This window comes from Marmota marmota, unplaced genomic scaffold, assembly GCF_001458135.2.
Source record: "Marmota marmota marmota unplaced genomic scaffold, marMar, whole genome shotgun sequence".
Taxonomy (NCBI): Eukaryota; Metazoa; Chordata; class Mammalia; order Rodentia; family Sciuridae; genus Marmota; species Marmota marmota.
In genome coordinates, this window is record NW_025999999.1 from 9,008,944 (window position 1) to 9,027,568 (window position 18,625).

The 18,625-nt window shown below is 40.2% G+C and overlaps 1 protein-coding gene across 7 annotated transcripts in view; it reads right to left on the reverse strand.

Moving 5' to 3' along the window:
• The window catches only part of Stn1 (STN1 subunit of CST complex), a 42,742-nt gene that overhangs the window by 19,300 nt on the left and 4,817 nt on the right, over positions 1-18,625 (reverse strand). For 5 of the 7 annotated variants that reach the window (XM_048807278.1, XM_015494751.2, XM_015494750.2 and 2 more), the window contains 5 exons: positions 15,074-15,169; positions 8,846-8,914; positions 2,729-2,890; positions 1,769-1,892; positions 361-532 (listed from right to left, as the gene is read on the reverse strand). In XM_048807278.1, the coding sequence (XP_048663235.1) occupies positions 361-532; positions 1,769-1,892; positions 2,729-2,890; positions 8,846-8,914; positions 15,074-15,169 (623 nt within the window). Of the gene's footprint in view, positions 1-360; positions 533-1,768; positions 1,893-2,728; positions 2,891-8,845; positions 8,915-15,073; positions 15,170-15,829; positions 15,982-18,625 lie in introns of those variants that run through there. The other 2 variants (XM_048807280.1, XM_048807279.1) reach the window with 2 other exon arrangements.

The window sequence follows — 18,625 nt, forward strand, 5'->3', positions numbered from 1 at the left end:
AAGATAATGACCTCCCTCTCATCTCCTTCTCCCTCATTTGGCTTCTGCTAAGATGAAATACCCATCTCAGTGAGTACTAACAACTAGGTGCTATGACCTGAGCCTATTATTATCTTTTTCAACTCAAAGATTAAGGGCAATGAGATTAAGTAAAGAGGTGGAAAGGACAGGTCTAGCCTCATTTCAAATTCTTAGTGGTCAGTGACTTTTCCAGAATAGAAACAGCATGTGCTGGAAGGGTGACCTCTGCCCCTGGGTCCACCCTGTGATTCTTAACATCACAGTCATGTTCACCCACACCCTTCAGCTGCAGACTTGGGGCTGAGGCCCAGAATTCTCACATGGGCACGTGGCACTCACTTGGTCAGAGCAGGTGCTGTGAATCACGGGCTGATTGGCAAGAGTCAGCAAAGATGGCACCATTTCCAGCTCCTGCTGGTAAAAGGTTTGTACTCTCTTCTCCACGAGGAACTCTTTGATTTTTTCACTCAGCAAACACGTGAGACTGGTAAGGTCTCGGGCTTCTGGATTGCTGCCAGGGGAAAGTTTTTAAAAATCCCTGAAGAAAACCATCACCTTTGTTCCTTTTTGGTGTGCACAAGGCAGAAAATTAGGTAGAAGATGCAATATTATATTGAGACTTGTTTTTGACAGAGATACATACAGTGAATACTGTGTGGCTGCTTAAAATTATGAGAACCAGGGTTGGACATGTGGCTCAGTGGTAGAACAGTTGCCTAGCACATATAAGGTCCTGAGTTCTAACCCCAGTACCACAAAAAAAAAAAAAAAAGATTATGAGAATTAAAAAAGACATTCATGGTAGATTAAGAAAAATGTCAAGCTTCAGAAGAAATGAAACCTATATGGTTTCATTTTTGTAAAAAAAAAAAAAGAAAAGGACAACCTACAAAACATATATGTGGCATTTATGTTTATGCATGCACAGAAGGAAAGAGTCTAAGAGGAAACAGCTGCCAGGAACAGTGGCAAACTCTGGGGAACGGGACTGAGGGGACAATTTCTATTTTATACATTCTAGGGTTTGCACGTTTCAGAAAACATAATTCCTGAAATTCACAAGTTAAAAAAAATTAAAGGAGGGCTGAGTGCAGCACAGCGGTAGTAGAGTGCTTATCTAGCATGCATGAGACTGTGGGTTCAAATCCCCAGTATCACAAGAAAAAGAAAGGGGCCATAGTAAAAAGTCCGCCTTTCTCTCCTTCTCCCATCCCGCCCCAGCCTGCATCCTCTCCTGGTTCTCTGTAATTCTTCCCATATACTAGCAAATATCCATATATTCTCATTCCTCCTGGGGTTGGCTTTGTTTTGTTGCCTACCTAAAGGAATAAAATCATCCCTGGTGGAAAACAACTGACGTAGGTTTTTTGCAGGATTTTGGTTATGATGTACTATGGTATAATACTTTGTGATGTGCCTCAGAGCAGTTTTCTTCATGTTTCTTGCCCTGGGGTTTGTTGAGCTTCTTGGATCTGTGAGTTTATAGGTTTTCACAGCTTGGAAAATTTCAGCCATTATTTCTTCAAATATTTTTTTTTTCTGTGCTCTTCCCTCCACTCCTTCAATGATTTCAATTATACGTCTATTTTCCTGACTTAACCTCTGCAGATGAGGAAATGGAGGTGAGAGCCCCACAGCGCTCAAGTGGAAGCTTCAGGCCTGGCCCAGGCCCACCCCAGCCTCTGGCTCCCACTGCTCAGCTGCACTGCTGCTGACTCACCCCTGACAGTGGTAAGACCCAACTTACCCTCCTGCTGCTTCTTCCTCTAGAGCTGGACTGTGGAAGGGCTGGTCGTAAACTCTCCTGTAGAGAGTGGGCAGCTCAAGCATTCTTGCAATTTGAATTTTCCACACTGGATCATCCACTTTGTCTAATAAGGCCAGGAAAAAAAAAATGTCAGAAATTACACTGAGATCAGTTCTTTCCCATGTCCATGCTACTACAAGGACAGCAGTCTAGATGCACTCCCAGCCTTCCTGTGAGGGTGAAGGCAGTGTCCCGTCATAGGTACAGCCAGGGAGCAGAAGGAGACTACAAGGAACATTGGTACAGATTCATCTGACACTCTGGAGGACCACAGAGGCTGTCCTTGAGACTTCCAGCTAAAAATCAGCCACGGGAGATAATGCAGGACTGTCCTATTTCTAATTAGCTGTTTTCATTTAAAGTCAATGGACTTGGCCAGGCATAATGGCACATGCATGTAATCCCAGCAGCTTGGGAGGTTGAAGCAAAAGGATCACAAATTTGAAGCCAGCCTCAGCAACTCAGCCAAGGAACTTAGCAACTTAGTAAGAACATCTCAAAATAAAAAAAAATAAAAAGGGCTAGGATGTAGCTCACTCCTGTGTTCAATTTCCAAATAAACAAATAAACAAACAAAAGTTTATGGACTTAATGGTGTTTAGGAAATTTCCCTCATTTTGAAGAATATGAACTCTGCCCTAATGGATTGACACTTAGAATTTCAAAGTTCTTTGGAAACGACTATGTTGTTAAAATAAACTTGCCAACTATATATAGCCAATAATTTATTCTTTCCTTATTTACTTATTATTAACTTTCTTCCAAATAAAATTGTGAAGTTCTGCTTTTCTAAAAAAAAGCATGTTATACAATATAATTCCCCCCATTAGAATGAAATCTTATTTCACTGGACTCACTCCCAGAATAACAACCAATTTGACAAAAACTTCTTGTGCTTACAATAAGCAGTGGCACGAATTTCTCGCTCTTCTCTGTATGTGCGGATGTAGCCTCTGATTCGGATAATGTCCCCAAGTTCTACCTTGGTTCTCTGCTCAATGGTCTCTTGAAGCTTCTTAAGCTGTGAGGTCAGACTCAGCTCACTTGCTGCACTTGGACCAGCTGCAGTGTGAAGGGGGCAGGAGAGAGAGAGGTTTAACACCATCACTCCACCACACTGCGGACAAAGTTCAAGAGCAAGACCCACACAGCACATTTATTCTCCTTCTGATCAGTTGCTATACTATTGGAAATCCTTGTAACCTTTGAAATCCTCAACTGAACAGTAGAGGTATAAGATATAGCTGTAATTATTCAAAAGCAGAGAGAAGGAGTCTGGACAGGCCAAGTAGGCAAGCTCCAGGGCAGTCTCGAGGCCTTCTTTCCCACCTCTGCAATGCCAGCAGTCAGGGCTCTACAGGGTCTATTTAGAGCTCTAAATAACCCTCTAAGGTGTCCCTGCAAACAGCTGTCCTACCTCAGTGCTCCACATCCCAACCCCTCACCTCTCATTCATTCTCTTACACACTCACTCATTCATTCTCATACAACTCAAGAATACACCCTTATGGGCTGGGTGTCGTGGCATACACCTGTAATCTCAGCAGCTCAGGAGGCTGAGGCAGGAGGATCTTGAGTTCAAACCCAGCCTCAGCAATTCAGTGAGGCCCTAAGCAACTCCATGAGACCCTGTCTCTAAATAAAATATAAAAAAAGGCAGAGCTGTGGCCGAGTGGTGAAGCACCTCTGGGTTCAATCCCTGGTAATGTCATGGTGAAAAGAAGCCAATGCACACTCAATCCTAAATAATCTCTACCCCTCAATTTTTTTTTTTTTTTTTGATTTCCAAACCATGTTAGTTAAAAGAACAGCCATGGATGTTCAGGTAGACAGGTGCTACTCTTAAACCTTTTCAATGTTTCAGCACAGCCAATCCTCACAACTACTCCCACATATTACTAGCCCTATTTCAGAGAAAGAAACTGAATCACACAGAGATCAAGCAACTTTTGCCCAAATGAAGCTGCAGCTTAGTCACTGGCTGCAGAGCCTTCTCACTTATCCTTTATTCTCTGTTGCTATCCCAAGAGGTTCCTACATTTTCCATAGTCAGAGTTGATTGGTGTAAAAGATTGTATGTTCTGCCAGGTGAGGTGGTGCACACCTGTAATCCTGGCAAATGGGGAGGCTGAGGCAGGAGGATTGGGAGTTCAAAGCCAGCCTCAGCAACTTAGCCAACTCAGAGAGACCCTGTCTCTAAATAAAATACAAAAAAGGGCTAGGGATGTGGCTCAGTGGTTAAAGCACCCCTGGGTTCAATCTTGGTACCAAAAAAAAAAAAAGGATTGTATGTACTGTTTTTCTGCCTACCATAATTCCAAATAGGACAGTCCTGCATTATTCTCCCTGGCTGATTTAGTTGCAAGTTTCAAGGACAGCCACTATGGTCCTGCAGAGTGTCAGATGAATCAGTACCAGTGCTCCTTCTAGTCTCGTGTATCCACACAATCTACAGAACTCAGCATTTTAATTAACAATATAGCATTATCTTGCCGATATGCTAGTTTATTTTACTAGTCTCACTAAATAGCCCCTCCCTTTAAAAATATTTCTTATTTTGGTGGAACTGTGGATTAAACTCAGGGCCTCATGCACAGTAGGCAAGCACTCTACCACTGAGCTACATTCTCAGCCCCTCATTTTTATTACTTTTGTATCACTAGCATTGAGGGGGGTGCAATATAGGCTAGAGGTCAGCATTTGACTCCTGGAGTCAGAAAGACCTGACTTGAATCTCAGTTTACCTGTTGTTAGCTGTGTGACCTTGGGCAGGTTGCTTAACCTCACTGTCTCTTCTTCTCCACTCATACATCTCTTGTTTCTTCAGTTATGAACTGGGGATAATGGTAGAGTACCTCATACATCAAGGTATTGTGTATGATCTAATTTAACCCTTAACACAATGCCAGAATATCAGAAATAATTAATGTATGGTATTTGTGATAATAATTCAGATCTCTAGACAAATTATTTTCTTTGGGGTCTTTCGTTGGGGATTACTGGATAAAAAGTGTACAAACAATGTACAGTTCACGGCATATTGTCAGAATGTTTGCCAGAAAAGAGTCTGGCAAACCCCAGCCACTCTGCCTTGACATGATGTCACCAGTGACGCACGTGCACGTCCTCACAGTTCCGACGCCGGCTTCAGTCACTGGGGCCTCTAGTGCTTTAATCAACACATCATGACTCCATGAAGTTTTATTTTGCTTTTAAATCACAAGAGTGGCTCCGTGTTTTTATGTGAAATTATCTCCTCTCTGTATTTCTTTATAGATCTGCCCTTTATCTCTTCAGCTTTTGTTAGTTCCTATTAAATCTCAGGGAAGGATTATCAGTGATGTTTATTACATGCACTCTCCTCACTCCATTGTTTTCCTTTTTATGTTTAGGGGACTTCATTCTACTGTATAACACCTTGAAAAGATCTTGATTTGTGAGAACATCCCTCTTGTCATTCTTGATAGCAGCCAGGGACTTATGAGAGCTTAATGTGTTTATTGGGATAAATATACAACTCCGTCTTCTTTGGGTTGTTCGGTGTAAGCTACAAGACAGCAATCAAGGTGAACTCTTTTTAAATACTGTTATCTACCTGAGGCAACCACATTTGCTAAATGCTGATTTATTTCTACTGTCATATTATTTCTGGTTTGTATTCTAATGATGTTTCTAAAATGGAGCAAATCTCTCTTTTGGTCTCTGAATCAAATTTTTCTGCTTTTTGACCTAAAACAATTTTGAAACTGTGACTTTGTAACAAGCAGAGGCATTAATTTTGACACATTTGCCATACCCAGGGAAACCAAGGAACACTTGGTATTAGTGTTGCTCAGCTTACTGGGTTTCTCTTCAGAAAACATCCAAGAATAACTTCCCAGAAGGCTGCTCCACCCATTATTTATTTATTTTTTATCCCCAGGCCGCCTTCTTCTTGGGCTGAGTTTTAGAGGTATTTATAAATTTCATTGCCCATTACACAGACATTATAGGTGACATAATAAAAAAAGGCTTCATATAGCACCACTGAAATTATCAGGCTGACAGTTGGTCTGCGAAAAAGAGGCCCAGCTCTCACTGCAAGGGTGAGCCAAATTGCCAAGAGAAGGCTCCAGTGTGTAATTTAATGAATGTAATGAGACGGCTGGAGCCTGACAGAATTTCATTTTAAATAGTCTATTCCATCTTGAACGATAAATCCCCTTTAACATTCTAATACTAAAGGCCAAGCTTTCTTAACTTTGCTCATAAGCAAAGCACATTCAATGTGACATTTATGGGAGCTAACATTATATTCTTATGCTTTAATTAAGTGGAACATGACTAATTTTGACTTAGACTAAATTTTGTTTTAAAAAATGTCTTCATTGGCCACTTTCCAATGGAAAGCTTTTAAACTTTGGGCAATTAAATTAAAAGGAGAGAATGGGCAAATTGGGAACAATTTAAAAACATCACTTCATGGGTAATATGATAAGAATCATTTTTAGGGTTTCTCTGGATACTCTTATCCTCTCTATTTGCAATTTCAAATTAAGGCTACTCTCAATTCAGCTATTCACAGATATTTTTAAAAACTTACTCTCAATATTCTTAGTATTACATTAGCCATTTTATTAATCTAAAAATTACTAAGTGTAAGAATTATATAATATTCCTGATGATGCCATTTCTTATTAGAGTTAATTTTAAAAACTAAAATAATATTTAAAACCATCATCCATAGACCAAATCCATTTACAACCTGCTTTTATAAATAAAGTTTTATTGGGACACAGTTGTGCCATTGTTATATATTATCTATGGTTGCTTTTATATTAAAATGGCAGTATTAAGTAGTTTGACCTAAAGTATATGGTCCACAAAGTAGGAAGTATTTATTGTCTGGCCCTTTACAGAGAAAGTCTGCTGACTCTCCATCAAAATCAAGTAATATATACCTTCTGATTAAAGATTGTGACAACATCCATAAATCTACAAATGATATCAATACTGCTATGATTTGAATGTTTTTGATCCCTTCCCAAATTCATGTTAGAAACTACAACTATATTAGTCAGCTTCCCATCACTCAGAGGAAATACCTGACACAGACCATTTATGAAGGAAAGAGGTTTATTTTGGCTCATGGTTCTGGAATTTCACGTGCAAGATCAGGCAGCCTCATTGACTTCTGGTGAGCAGTGCATGTCAGAGTGAGCAATCATGCATTGAGTCAAAAAACAAAGCAAGGGAGAGACCTGGGTACATAGTCCCTTTGAGGGCATGCCCCCAGTGACCTAAAGACCTCCCCCTGGCCTCACAGCTTATGGTCCACAGCACCAGGATCAGGCTTTTATGCATTGGTCTTTGGGAGTCATTGATCCAAACCACAACAACAACATAACCCATGTTGGGAGAGGGCCTGGGAAGGGTTAGGTTATGGGGTTAGATTAGCAGAACTGGATTAATGCCACTGTCAAAAGGATTCTCTAGTTTGCTCTTCTGCCATGGGAGGAACCGTGCTCCTCTCCCATGGAGGACTCAGCACTCAAGGTGCCACCTCAAAGTGGGGACTAGCCTTTACCAGATGTCAAAACCTGTCAGCACACAAATTTTAGATTCCCCAGCTTCCAGAACTGTGAAGAATAAACTTGTTTTCTTCTTAAATAAATTACCCAGTTTCAGATACAAAGTAGTAACAGCACAAAACAAACTTAAGAAAATACCCTACATACATGAAAATCCAGATATTTGATTGTCTTACAAGTTTATTTTTTACCTAAAAGATAATCTGCATAAAAACCTGTTATCCTCCTTAAATTTATCTGCAGAGCTCATTGATTTAGATGTTCCCAAATTAGGAATGAAAATGCCAAAGTTACGTGAAACTGATGGCCAAATTCTAAATGTATTTATATCAGGAAACTAAGCAAATGAGCACACCACTGCTTGGTAGACTCAAAGTAGGAAGTTGAGATTTTGACACCTATTGGCAAGGAGGAAAGAAGAAGCCACTGCAAGCATCACACACCTCTTGACATGTATAGCACAAGTCACTAAACAGCCCCATGTGCAGGGCACCATGCTGAATCATGTTGTAAAACAGGAAAACCAAGAGGCCAGTTTCTGTACCTTCTCTAAAGCCAAAAATGATCACGAGTAAAGCATGATGCAGTTTAAATATTATGAACTTAACTTTAAAAATTATCCCAGAGGAAGCCAGGTGCAGTGGCGCACACCTGTAATCGCAGCGGCTTCGAGGCTGAGGCAGGAGGATCGTTGAGTTCAAACCTAGCTTTAGCAACTTAGTGAGGCCCTAAGCAACTCAGTGAGACCCTGTCTCTAATAAAATATAAAAAAAAGGGCTAGGGATGTGGCTCAGTGGATAAGTGCCCCTGGTTCAATCCCTGGTATGGGGGAAAAAATTATTCCAGAGAGCTGGGGGTGTAGCTCAGTGACAGAGCGTTCTCTTAGCAAGCAACAGGACTTGGGTTTGATCCGCAGCACCATAAATGTTATTTCAGTTATAGTCACTATGTTCAATACACAATTTTAAAGTTGTTTTGCAGTTTATATTATTTAGTGGCTATCTTCCAAAGGAATCTCATCTTAACAACAAGAATTTCTATCTGGCATTTGTTTGACTGTGTTAGAAATTTCAAAAAATCTAGATCATGGTAGCATAGAGGTGAGAGACAACCACATAAGAGCAGGGGCCTTTAAAACGTTGGTCTTGACTTACATAGTAGCTACCAGTGTAAAAACAAATCACTGATTCCCCCAGGATCCGTTCTAATTCCTGCAGTTTAGGAGGAAGTGAGCACCAAAAAGCTGGGAGAAAGAGAAGCCATGCCCTTGACCAAGGTGCCAGTTTTCAGAGCAGCAAAAGCTCTGGATACAGTGCTTCAAGTCCATCCCTGTAATTCACAGAAGATCAATGTGAATATTTAGCCCTGTAGCCATTCTCCAGTGAGGTGCTTTGAGTAAAATCCACTGCTTAGCTGAAAAGCAAAGGAACACGACAAATAAAATTACCTGAAGAAGACTCAGGACGGCTTGACTTCTTCCAGCAGATACAGTTTATTACTCCAGTGCTGTCGTCCACTGCAAGAGAAGTGTAAACAGGCAGAGGAGCAAGGAGGGCAGAGCTGGTGAGTGCACATGTCATTACAGCATTCAGCCTTACTGAAAGATGACATTTTTCAATAGCCGACAGGGGCAAATCCCTTATCAAACTCTCCCTCTATCTTTAGAAACAATCTCTCGCCATACACCAGCATGAACTGCTTGCCTGTGCACGTGAGCACAACACACAATCCCACTGGGATGCATCCAACATTTCGATTATTTTACCTCAAGGGCGCTGTGTCTAGTCTACACCTCTCTGCTAAAAGTGGCATCCTCAGGAAGCCCCGTGCAAAACTCTCAATCACTGCCCACACACAACATTAGCCTTTTTTGCCCTGCTGCAAGCAGAAAGCATCACGTGGTCTGTGGTCAGGGGCATGCAGAGCAATGCCTCTGTCACCACTTCTCTTTGACTAGCATGCTGACTTCCCGAAACAAAGCATTCCACATCACTTGGCCTGGGTTTCTCTTTGTGGAAGGGCTGCTGTCCCACCCTTACCCCTGTAGGGGGTGTAAGGAAAGCCAAGCATGTCCCAGAGGGCAGACTTTTATTTCCATAAGATAAAATAATTATATCTTGGTCACAAAATCCATATTGGTCTGACTTATTTTATTCCTGATTGTGGGGGGAAAAGTAAGACAATTTCCATGGTATTTGGATTTGTAACTGTAGAGAAATATGGATGTTTGCTTGGGAAGATGGACGATTTTTCTTTAACTAATTTTTGACAAATTCAGAAGAGAAGTTGTTAAATATGGGCTCAGGGGGGCCTCATGATTTTTAAAAAAATCATCAAGTAGTCTGTTGTAAAAGCATATGTAATATATAGAAGAAATATAAATAAAGCAAAAATGTTTTATTGCTAGCTTAAATCTCTGTTGCAATATGCTGTAAATACTTCTCAGATGGGTTTCATTTTGTTAATTTTTCTTAAGATAAGAAGATACGGGTGAACACTTTCAACCGGAGCTTCCAGCTGGTAGGAAACACTTTTTAAAGCAGAACCTAAAAATTAGAACTCATTTGAAAAAACAGTCTGATATGTTTGCTGACCTAAAAGCCAGTAATGGGTAGCAATTTTCCAGATGACAGGGTTGGTGCTTTATATGTAAAGAGCTCATATAAATTAATAAGAAAAAGACCAAGACCAGAAGAGGAAAAAATAGCAAATTCGTAGAAAATATAAAAAATATAAAACTTTCCAATAAGTATATGTCAGTGTGCTAAACTCACTAGTTACCATTTTTTAAAAAGCAAGTTTAAATAATCTCTCAATTACTAGATTGACAAATATTAAAATACTGATATTCTCATATGCTGTTAGTACTAAATTTCTAAAGAGCAAGCTTGGAGAAATTCATCAAATTTTGAAATGTGTATGTAAGTGTGTGTGTATACACACATACGATTGATTTGGCAATTACTTCCAATAAATTAAACTGAAGAGGAAAAAAAGAACAAATACACGGATGTATATATCTTGTATAAATCTATTGCTCACTGCAGTATGGTTTGTAATACTGAAAACTGGAAATAACTAAATGTTTATAAACAGGCAATTGGTTAAATAAATTAGAATAAGTATATGAAAATAAAAAGTTATGGGCTGGGGGAGGAGCTAAGTGGTAGCATGCTTGCCTAACATGTGTGAAGTCCTGGGTTCGATTCTCGGCACCACTATGACTAAGTAAAATAAAGGTCCATTGACAACTAAAAAATATTTTTAAAAAAAGAGAGAATAAAAAGTTATGAGAAATCTATGATCACTACTATTAAAAATATACATGCTTCCCTGCCAAGCAGAAATCTTATGTCCTAAAATCTTATGAATAATCTAACTTATATAAAGCATTAAACAGTATATTTTAACAGAAATTATTTTTATGATATTAAATGCTAAGAGCAGCATCTTTTGGAGTATGGAGAAGGAATCTCATATTCAATATATACATTAATTATAATTCTAATTTCAAAAACATTAAGAAGAGAAAAACATGCAAGTAATAGTGCTAAGGAAATAAGGCATTTCTAGATTTCTTCAACATTAGCAACACTCTAGGAATATCAGGGAAGACGTTCACTAAAACACTAACATTGTTTTGTTTAATTTATAGTGTTTTACATGAATTTTATATACTTCATTAAAATCTTTTCATTTTAAATTTTATTTTTTTAATGAGTAAATATCAAAAAGAAGCAAAAAAATAAAAAAATCGAGATAAACATTTTGAGTTGAAAAAAAAAAGTATGACCCCTATAGGATCACCATTTCTCTGGCCAATTGAAAAATCTTGATTTATAATGAAAAGTCAAAGAATTAGCAGATGAGTATTATTCTACATTCTGGTCTTGGCTTGAGCTCGAGTGGTTGCCAGGTGCTCTGTACACCACAAGCATTGCTACCAAACCCTCCCTTCCCTGGCTCGTGACCTCTTCTAGCAGACTCTATGCCACAGTCCCCAAGGCCTGCCACTGAATGCCCTAGAAGAGGAGCATGCTGGCAGTGTGGCACAGTGTCCTCCCCAGGAATGAGTCAGTGTGGGCAGAAATACCCCCAGCACAGGCCTGCGGTGAGTCAGGGAGAGCAAGCCCCAGGATAGCAGGGAGTGGCTGCCTGGCAGGTGGCCCGAGAGCCAATCTGGGCCTGAGGACAGAAGGGAGAGAAGCAGTGCTCCACTTGAACAAGCCACACAAGAATTAAAGTTGCCAAACAAAACACAACCCATAAAAACAGAATCAAAGTTGCAAAAGCATTTCTTTTTATTTTTTATTTTTTATAAAGAACCCTGTTTTACAGGAGGCTCAGGAGGATTACCTCATCCCCCCCTTATACTTGGGTTCCTTTTTTTTAAAGAGAGAGAGAGTTTTAAATATTTATTTATTTATTTTAGTTTTCAGCAGACACAACATCTTTGTATGTGGTGCTGAGGATCGAACCCGGGCCGTACGCATGCCAGGCGAGCACACTACTGCTTGAGCCACATCCCCAGCCCTGCAAAAGCATTTCTGCTCTCAAGTGCTTCCACATCCAGACGCTTGCCACGTTCCCACAGCCCACAGATGTGTTGTGCTCTCATGACACCCACTCAGAGGGAAAGGCTTCTTGGGAAGAGTCAAACATCATTTCAATTTTTTTTTTTTTTTTAATGGGAAAAGGAATGAAGTGAAGACCCTTTAGGTCAAGGGCCTAATTCTGAGACCAGGACTAAAGTCCTCAACAATCTCATTTATTTGATCTAAAAAAATAGAAAACTAAAAATCAAATCTAGCTGATTTAGGGGCAGGAGGCTGGAGGAGGAAGAGGATGAGAGAAAGAGGCAATCCAACTTATACGCAAATTGCAGAGCACACTGGGGTCAGTGCACAGCAGATTGGACCCACAAACCTCCATCAGCAGAGCCTTGAACAAGTTACTGAGCCTTAGTTTTCTTACTACAAAATGGAAATAAAAGCTGTCCTTTCTATTTCAAAAGATGAGGGAGAGAATAACATGAAAAGATGAATGAAGGTGCTTTGTAAACTTAAAGACACTATTATTTCCTCATTGGTATCAAGAGAGGAAGCACTTTATTGTATCATAGTCCACAGCTGAGTGGACTGAGGAACTTAGTAAATGTTTGTTGTCTTGGTGAAAACCAGGACCAGGGTCTTCGATAAAATGAAACAGAGAACAGGTTCCGTATGGTTGTGCCTGACAGAATGATCTATTGCTGATTTAAAAATTTACATATGCTGGGGAAAAAAGCGAAAGACAAGCAAAATCTCCTCTCTCATGTGCTATTTTAATATGCATGAGACTATTGTCTTCAGGAAAAAGAGTAAATGTTGAGGAAAAGCAATGACATTGTATCTACAAATGATCAATCATGTATAGACTGCCAATAAATGTTCTTGGTCACAAAGTTTGATTACCTTCTATTATTCCTGAAGTACAGCAAGAATGCAAATCCAAGCTGGGGTTGTGGCTCAGCGATAGAGCGCTTGCCTAGCACGTGCAAGGTGCTGGGTTTAATCCTCAGCACCATGTAAAAAATAAATAAGTAAAATGAAGGTATTGTGTCCAACTACAACTAAAATATATATATTAAAAAAAATATATATATATATATATTAAAAAAAAAAGAAGAATGCAAATCCAAGATAATACCACAAAAAGTCAATTACAACAAAGGTTTGGAATTCAAGTCAAGCTTCTCACCAAATATCTAACAAAGTCTCTCGACTACAGAGACTCTTGGAGTTGTATAAGGCAATGTATTATAATGCTCAAATAAAACTCAAAAAAATCAAGACCCACTACTCTAAAATCATATTCTAGCAATTCTCTGATCCATAATACAGAAACCCTTTATTTATTTATTTTTTATTGGTTCACTATGTAGTTGTACATAATGGTAGGATTCATTGTTACGTATTTGTACACGTACACAAAATAACAGTATAATTTGGCCAATATCATTCCCCAGTATTTCCCCTTTCTCTCTCCTCCTTCCTCCCTCTGGTCCCTTTCCTCTGTTCTACTGATCTCCTGTGGCGAGCCAGCCATGGGCTGTGTGAGCTGGGAGCATTTTGAACGCACGAAGCAGACTGGACTTACGATGCTGCTCTGTCTGGGCTGTGCACGCAGTTGTCCCTTTTGCTTGCTCTGCCTTTGGTCATCACACAGCACGTGAGATGGGTGTGACCTTCCAAGATGTCAGTTAATCTTCAGACAGCAGACATCCCGAAGCTAGACTCAACCCCCTGAAACCTGACCCCTTGCCTCATTTGAATGGCTTCTCCCCAATAAAATCCAGGTCCCAGGCGTGCTTTTTCTCTTTCTTGCCTGCCTCGTCCCCCTTGGTGGAGCTGCAGCTGAGGAACAGTTACTGAACCCAAAGAAAAGGTAGTTTCTGTGTCTGTGTCTTTATTTAGTCCCCAAATTCACTTGGAGTTACCCTGACCAATTTAGTCGTGTCTTGACAATCTCCCTTCGATTTTCATGAGCACCCCCCAACCCCTTTCTTTTCCTTTTCCTCTCTAACTTCCACACATGAGAGAAAATATTTGACCCTTGACTTTCTGAGTTTGGCTTATTTCACTTAACATAATGTTCACAAATTCAATCCATTTTCCTGAAAATATCATAATTTCATTCTCTTTTATGGCTGAATAAGACTGCATTTTGAATATATACCACATTTTCTTCTTTCATTCATCCACTGACAGACACCTACATTAGTTCCATAGTCTGACTATTGTGAATTGTGCACTATAAACATGGGTATGCATGATCACTACAGTGATGAAATCTTTAAATCTTTAGAATAAACACCAAGGAATGGTATTGCTGGGTCATGTGGTGGTTTCATTCCTAGTCTTTGAGGAACCTCCATACTGATTTCCACAGTGGTTGTTTCATCATGTGAGTGAAAGGAACTTTTCTGATAGTGGATGTTTATCCCTTTGAGTACCAGAATATTTTTTGTTTTTAACTGTTCTGGATATAAATCTTTTGAAGTTATTTTTACACCTCTCTGTCTTCTTAAAAGGTCTACTTTTTAATCTGGTTTTTTCTTTTTAAGGTATCACTATAAACATATATTGGCCAGGCACTATAGCACATGCCTATAATCCCAGCAACTGGGAGGCTGAGGCATGAAGATCACAAGTTCAAAGCCAGCCTAAACAACTTAGTGAGACCCTGTCTCAAAATAATTTACAAAAAAAAAAACAGGGGCGGGGTGGGGATGTGGTTCAGTGGTTAAGTGTCCCTGAGTTCAGAGTTCAGTTTCTGGTACTTAAAAAAAATAGAGATCTACATCTTTATCTGTATCCATACAACTGTCCTTTGTTATTTTTAGCTATGCCTATAGGTATCAGTGTCCTCCCTGTCAATCAGTAATCCTAGACTGCTCTGTTATTTTTCCTACCTTCTGGCTCCCTAGCAGTGGTCCCTTTATAGTATTCCTCAGTATCATTCCTAACTCATTCTTCACTCAGTCTACATGTGGGGCTTCAAGAGCTCCCAGCAGAGGAATGGGCTTTGTGAACTGGCTCCCGATGCTCTGAAAGGCTGCACCTGCTTAAAATTCAATTTTTAGCTAAGTGAGGACCTTTTACATAAACTTGATTTCAGACATCATTGTTCTTACCTGCATAACTGTAGAAAGCATCTTTTTCTCTCATTCCAACGACGGTCCCCAGAATATCTACCTGTTTTATTGGATGGCCATTGTACAAAAATATACCTAAAATTAAAAAAGAGGCAAAGTTCATATAATATATGATTACATTTTCTGCTTCATTAAATGTCTGTTGAGGGAGGGTGTGGGGATGTAAAAACACTGTGGTATGCTATTTGCTGAAATTCCAATCTTAAGAAACAGTTGCCACGCATGCCTATATTCCTAATGGCTCAGGAGGCTGAGGCAGGAGGATCACGAGTTCAAAACCAACCCCAGCAAAAGTGAGGTGCTAAGCGACTCAGTGAGACCCTGTCTCTAAATAAAATACAAAATAGGGCTTGTGAAGTGGCTCAGTGGTCAAGTGCCCCTGAGTTGAATCCCTGGTAGCCACCCCCCCTCCCCTGCAAAAAGAAAAACAAACAGTCCTTGCCAAATGGCAAGTTACAAGAAAATTAAAGGTCTTTTCCTCAAGGGTCAGAGGCAGAAAGCTTGGCTTTAAAGAAGTCTGGAGTGTAGAAAAAAACTGATGTTGCCCAACTAGATTTGGTGAATTTGCTTTCCATTGTGATTATGAAATGTACATGTATAAAGACACGAATTGGTGTGAATATACTATGTATACAACCAGAGATATGAAAAATTGTGCTCTATATATGTAATAAGAATTGTAATGCAATCTGCTGTTATGTATAAATTTAAAAAAAAAGAAAGAAAGAAATGTACCTTCGTGAAGAAGGCTCACAAGGGCCTACCAACAGCCGGCATCTGATGGGACCCACACAGGACTGCACTTTGAGAAAGAGAAAGGAAACCATGAGAAAGGCTTCTGGGCTTTTTTAAACCAGTGCTTTTCTAAGAAACCAGTCATCATTTCTGTGAACTGGCCAGAGCCCTTTTTTTTTTCCTTTTGTAAAAAAAAAAAAAAAAAAGGAGATGACACATAGGTTATAAAAAAAATACTCTTTGGGGCCAGCAGATTATAATTCAAAAACCTCTCTTTTTAAAACTCTGTTTTCAAAACCCAAACTACAGATGCTGTCAGTCAAAGTTCTGCCAGGGGAGAAACCTGACTGGGGAACCCACCCAACCAAACCCACAGCCTTTCTCAGACCTGGTGACAGAGGCAGACAGAGGGACCCTACCTGAGTCCCTGACGCTGATCTGAAGTCCCAAAGCTCCTGCCTTGTGCAGCACCTCTTTCTGGGGCCCTCATATTCTCACCTGAGCTTTCCACCGTAGCTTAAACACTGTGTTCCTGCCACCTGCACAAAGGGTCCTGACTGACCTCCTCTCTGGCCTCTCTTACTGGTAGCTAATAGTTTATTTTCAGAAACAGGTTATAAACTTTTAAATGGCCATTTCTTTCTTTCTTTTTTCTTTTTGGCACTGGGGATTGAATCCAGCAGCACTTTACACTGAGCTACATGCTAGCCTTTTTGTTGATTTTGAGATGGGGTCTTGCTAAGTTGCTTAGAGCCTGCTAAACTGCCCAGGCTGGCCCTCAACTTGTGATCCTCTTGCCTCTGCCTCCTGAATCACTGGGATTACAGGTATGTGTCACTGCATCCAGTTTTGGCCGTTTCCTTTTTAAATAAATGCATATAATGTAAACAAAGAAGTCATGGTCACTTCAGGCATCTGGCCATCTCCTTCCCTTCCCACCAAGTTTGGTCAGAGCCTATGGATTTCAAGCCACAGTGGGACCTGTGGCCTGAATCCAAACTGTCCCCTGTGGGTGGTTCTCTTGTTCCCCTTTAGGATGATTAGAGATGAGTCACTCATGGCAGAGTCCCAGGTATAGACAGGAGCCCCTGAGCCTTAGCCTGCCAGAGGCACTAAGAGAATGAGATATTTGTCTAAAGAAAGAAAACAGAGTAAATTTAGCCCAAAGCAGACTCCTCTCCGTCTGCAAAGGGCAACTTCTAAAAATGACTTGGTGGATGGGAGATCATCCCCAGGGTAGCTTTGGAAGCCATGAGCTGAAAATGGCAGTCACACAAGGGAAGAAGCCTGAGTCTCCCCAAAAGGAGAGTCACCCCTATCAAGGAATATTTGGGTTGAATGGGAACAAAGTGGATCCACAGAAAAACCATGAAATTTTAAGACCTTTAAGATGGGGGAAAGAGCTAGACAAAAAGTGCTTTGCCTAGATTGAAGTCTATGGAAAAGATGGTGAGGTGACTGGACTAGTGACACAAGCCAAAGATGTCCCCAAGTTGCCTCTCCTCTGATGTTACAAACTCTGTATCTGGTAACACTTGATAAAAATCTGAACAGTTCTTTTCTTAAGGACACGGTAGACTTCTTTGAAAAAAGACAGATGTGGGCCCCATAAACTTTTACCTCGTGAATTGACAATGGCTTGCCTTTGAAAAGATATATAGTCACTTGAGGATGCAACAAAAAATGTTGCGTCTCCAAGGATTGATGCAAGAAAAAACAACTTATGAGAATCAGGACAAAAGACAACAGCTGTATAAGAAAATAACACATGGTTTGCATTTAAAACTCTGAGAAAATTCACTGAGGAGGAAATACATTGCTTACAAAGACAGAAGAAATGTCTCAAAGTATACGGAAACATGAACCACACAAATAGAGATGCATGGCCTCTATAAGAAGAGGGCCAAGGACACAGAAAAAGAATTAGAGAACCACTTCCTTCCATCAGAGTGAGAGCTCTCCTATGAGAAGAGAGCTCAAGGGAGCTGGATGACAGCCCTGCCAAGTGAGAGAAAGCCCAACAGGCTAGGAAAATGATCACAACAGACAAATGCTAGCTGACACCAAGTTCATGCTCCAGCCTTTTCCAAGGGGTCCCCTTGCTCCTGATGATCCACATACAGCCTACAGAGGCCTACAAAAACCAGGGGATCCCTGGAGCCTCACACCCTTGAGAGGAGAAAGGTCAAGCTGTGACGACTGAGGGACCTGGGGTCACCAATAGATTTCAAACAGCAGACCCTGAACACCCATGACCACAGCAACTTATTTGCCTATTTTTTTTCTCTTAAAAGATACTTTTGATGGATCTATTTTCAGATTAACTGTTATTTTACTGATGTATAATTGCTCTTATTGAAATATGACAGCAATAAAATGACTAATAAAATACTTTTAAAATATAGATTCATTTAATATAATCCTTATAAATACAGTCATACCTGGCTATCTATGAGGGATTGGTTTTGGTTTTCCCTTGCTTTAGATGGCCAAAAGGAATTCTCTGACCTACTTTGTCCAATAGTAGGTCTTAAGACCTTCCTCATTTCAAAGGGGTCCTGCCACATACCCTGGAGGCAAGATACTGGATAGAGAGGCCAAGAAGAATCTAAACAGAAGGTCCTTGCTGGGTCTCCCCACCTAGTCTCTTAGCATTACATCCTATCCTTATTGTCCAATCATATTTCTCCAGTTATCCATGCTCCCATTATGCCTATGCAAATAAGTCTCCAATAAGATATCTGCCATAAGATAAGGTTTTCAGAGCTTCTAGGTAGTTTAACAGTGGAGATTCCT